The 531-nt window shown below is 43.9% G+C and overlaps 1 protein-coding gene across 1 annotated transcript; it reads right to left on the bottom strand.

The window, feature by feature from the left end:
- Window positions 1-3: 3 nt before the first annotated feature.
- On the bottom strand, window positions 4-516 carry LOC113745414 (tripartite motif-containing protein 16-like protein; the record flags this gene model as incomplete). The annotated part of the gene is made up of 1 exon (XM_027276945.1): window positions 4-516. A coding segment is annotated over one exon (513 nt), but the record flags the coding sequence as incomplete, so codon positions are not given.
- Window positions 517-531: the final 15 nt, after the last annotated feature.

Genomic DNA, 531 nt, shown 5'->3' with positions numbered 1-531 from the left:
CAACTCAGCAGAGGATCCATAATAATCAACATAAAGTCCAGCATAGAGAGGCTGAGTGAACGTGGTCTGGACTCTGTGGAGGAGAGTCATGGTTTCAGAGACGCTGTAGAAGGACAGAATACCTGCACTGTGATCCAGGTACACTCCAACTCTGGAGGACCAAGGACCTGAGACAGGAATGTAGACTTTGTTGTAATAAAAGTTAGAACTGTTTTTTAAACAATATAACGTCCAAGATTTGTTATTGTCTCCAAATGAACATTCAAGTGATCCCCCTGCTCTGCTGATATTCTTGTATGTGACTGCAACACCAACTCCTCCTCCTCTCCTCTCCACCTCCCAGTAACAACGTCCAGTCAGTCTCTCTCTACTCAGGACCTGAGGCCAGTCAGTAAATCTGTCTGGGTGACTAGAATAAGACTGATGTTGACTCATTCTTGTCACTTTTCTGTTCCCCTCAGATAATAACAGCTTTGTGTTTGCTGTGTTTGGATCCAGTGTGACTTCACGTGAATATTTTAAGAACTCAGC

Source organism: Larimichthys crocea, unplaced genomic scaffold (assembly GCF_000972845.2).
Source record: "Larimichthys crocea isolate SSNF unplaced genomic scaffold, L_crocea_2.0 scaffold72838, whole genome shotgun sequence".
In the NCBI taxonomy this organism is placed as follows: domain Eukaryota; kingdom Metazoa; phylum Chordata; class Actinopteri; family Sciaenidae; genus Larimichthys; species Larimichthys crocea.
The sequence above is the reverse complement of the archived record's forward strand: the minus strand, read 5'-3'. Positions and strand labels throughout refer to the sequence as shown.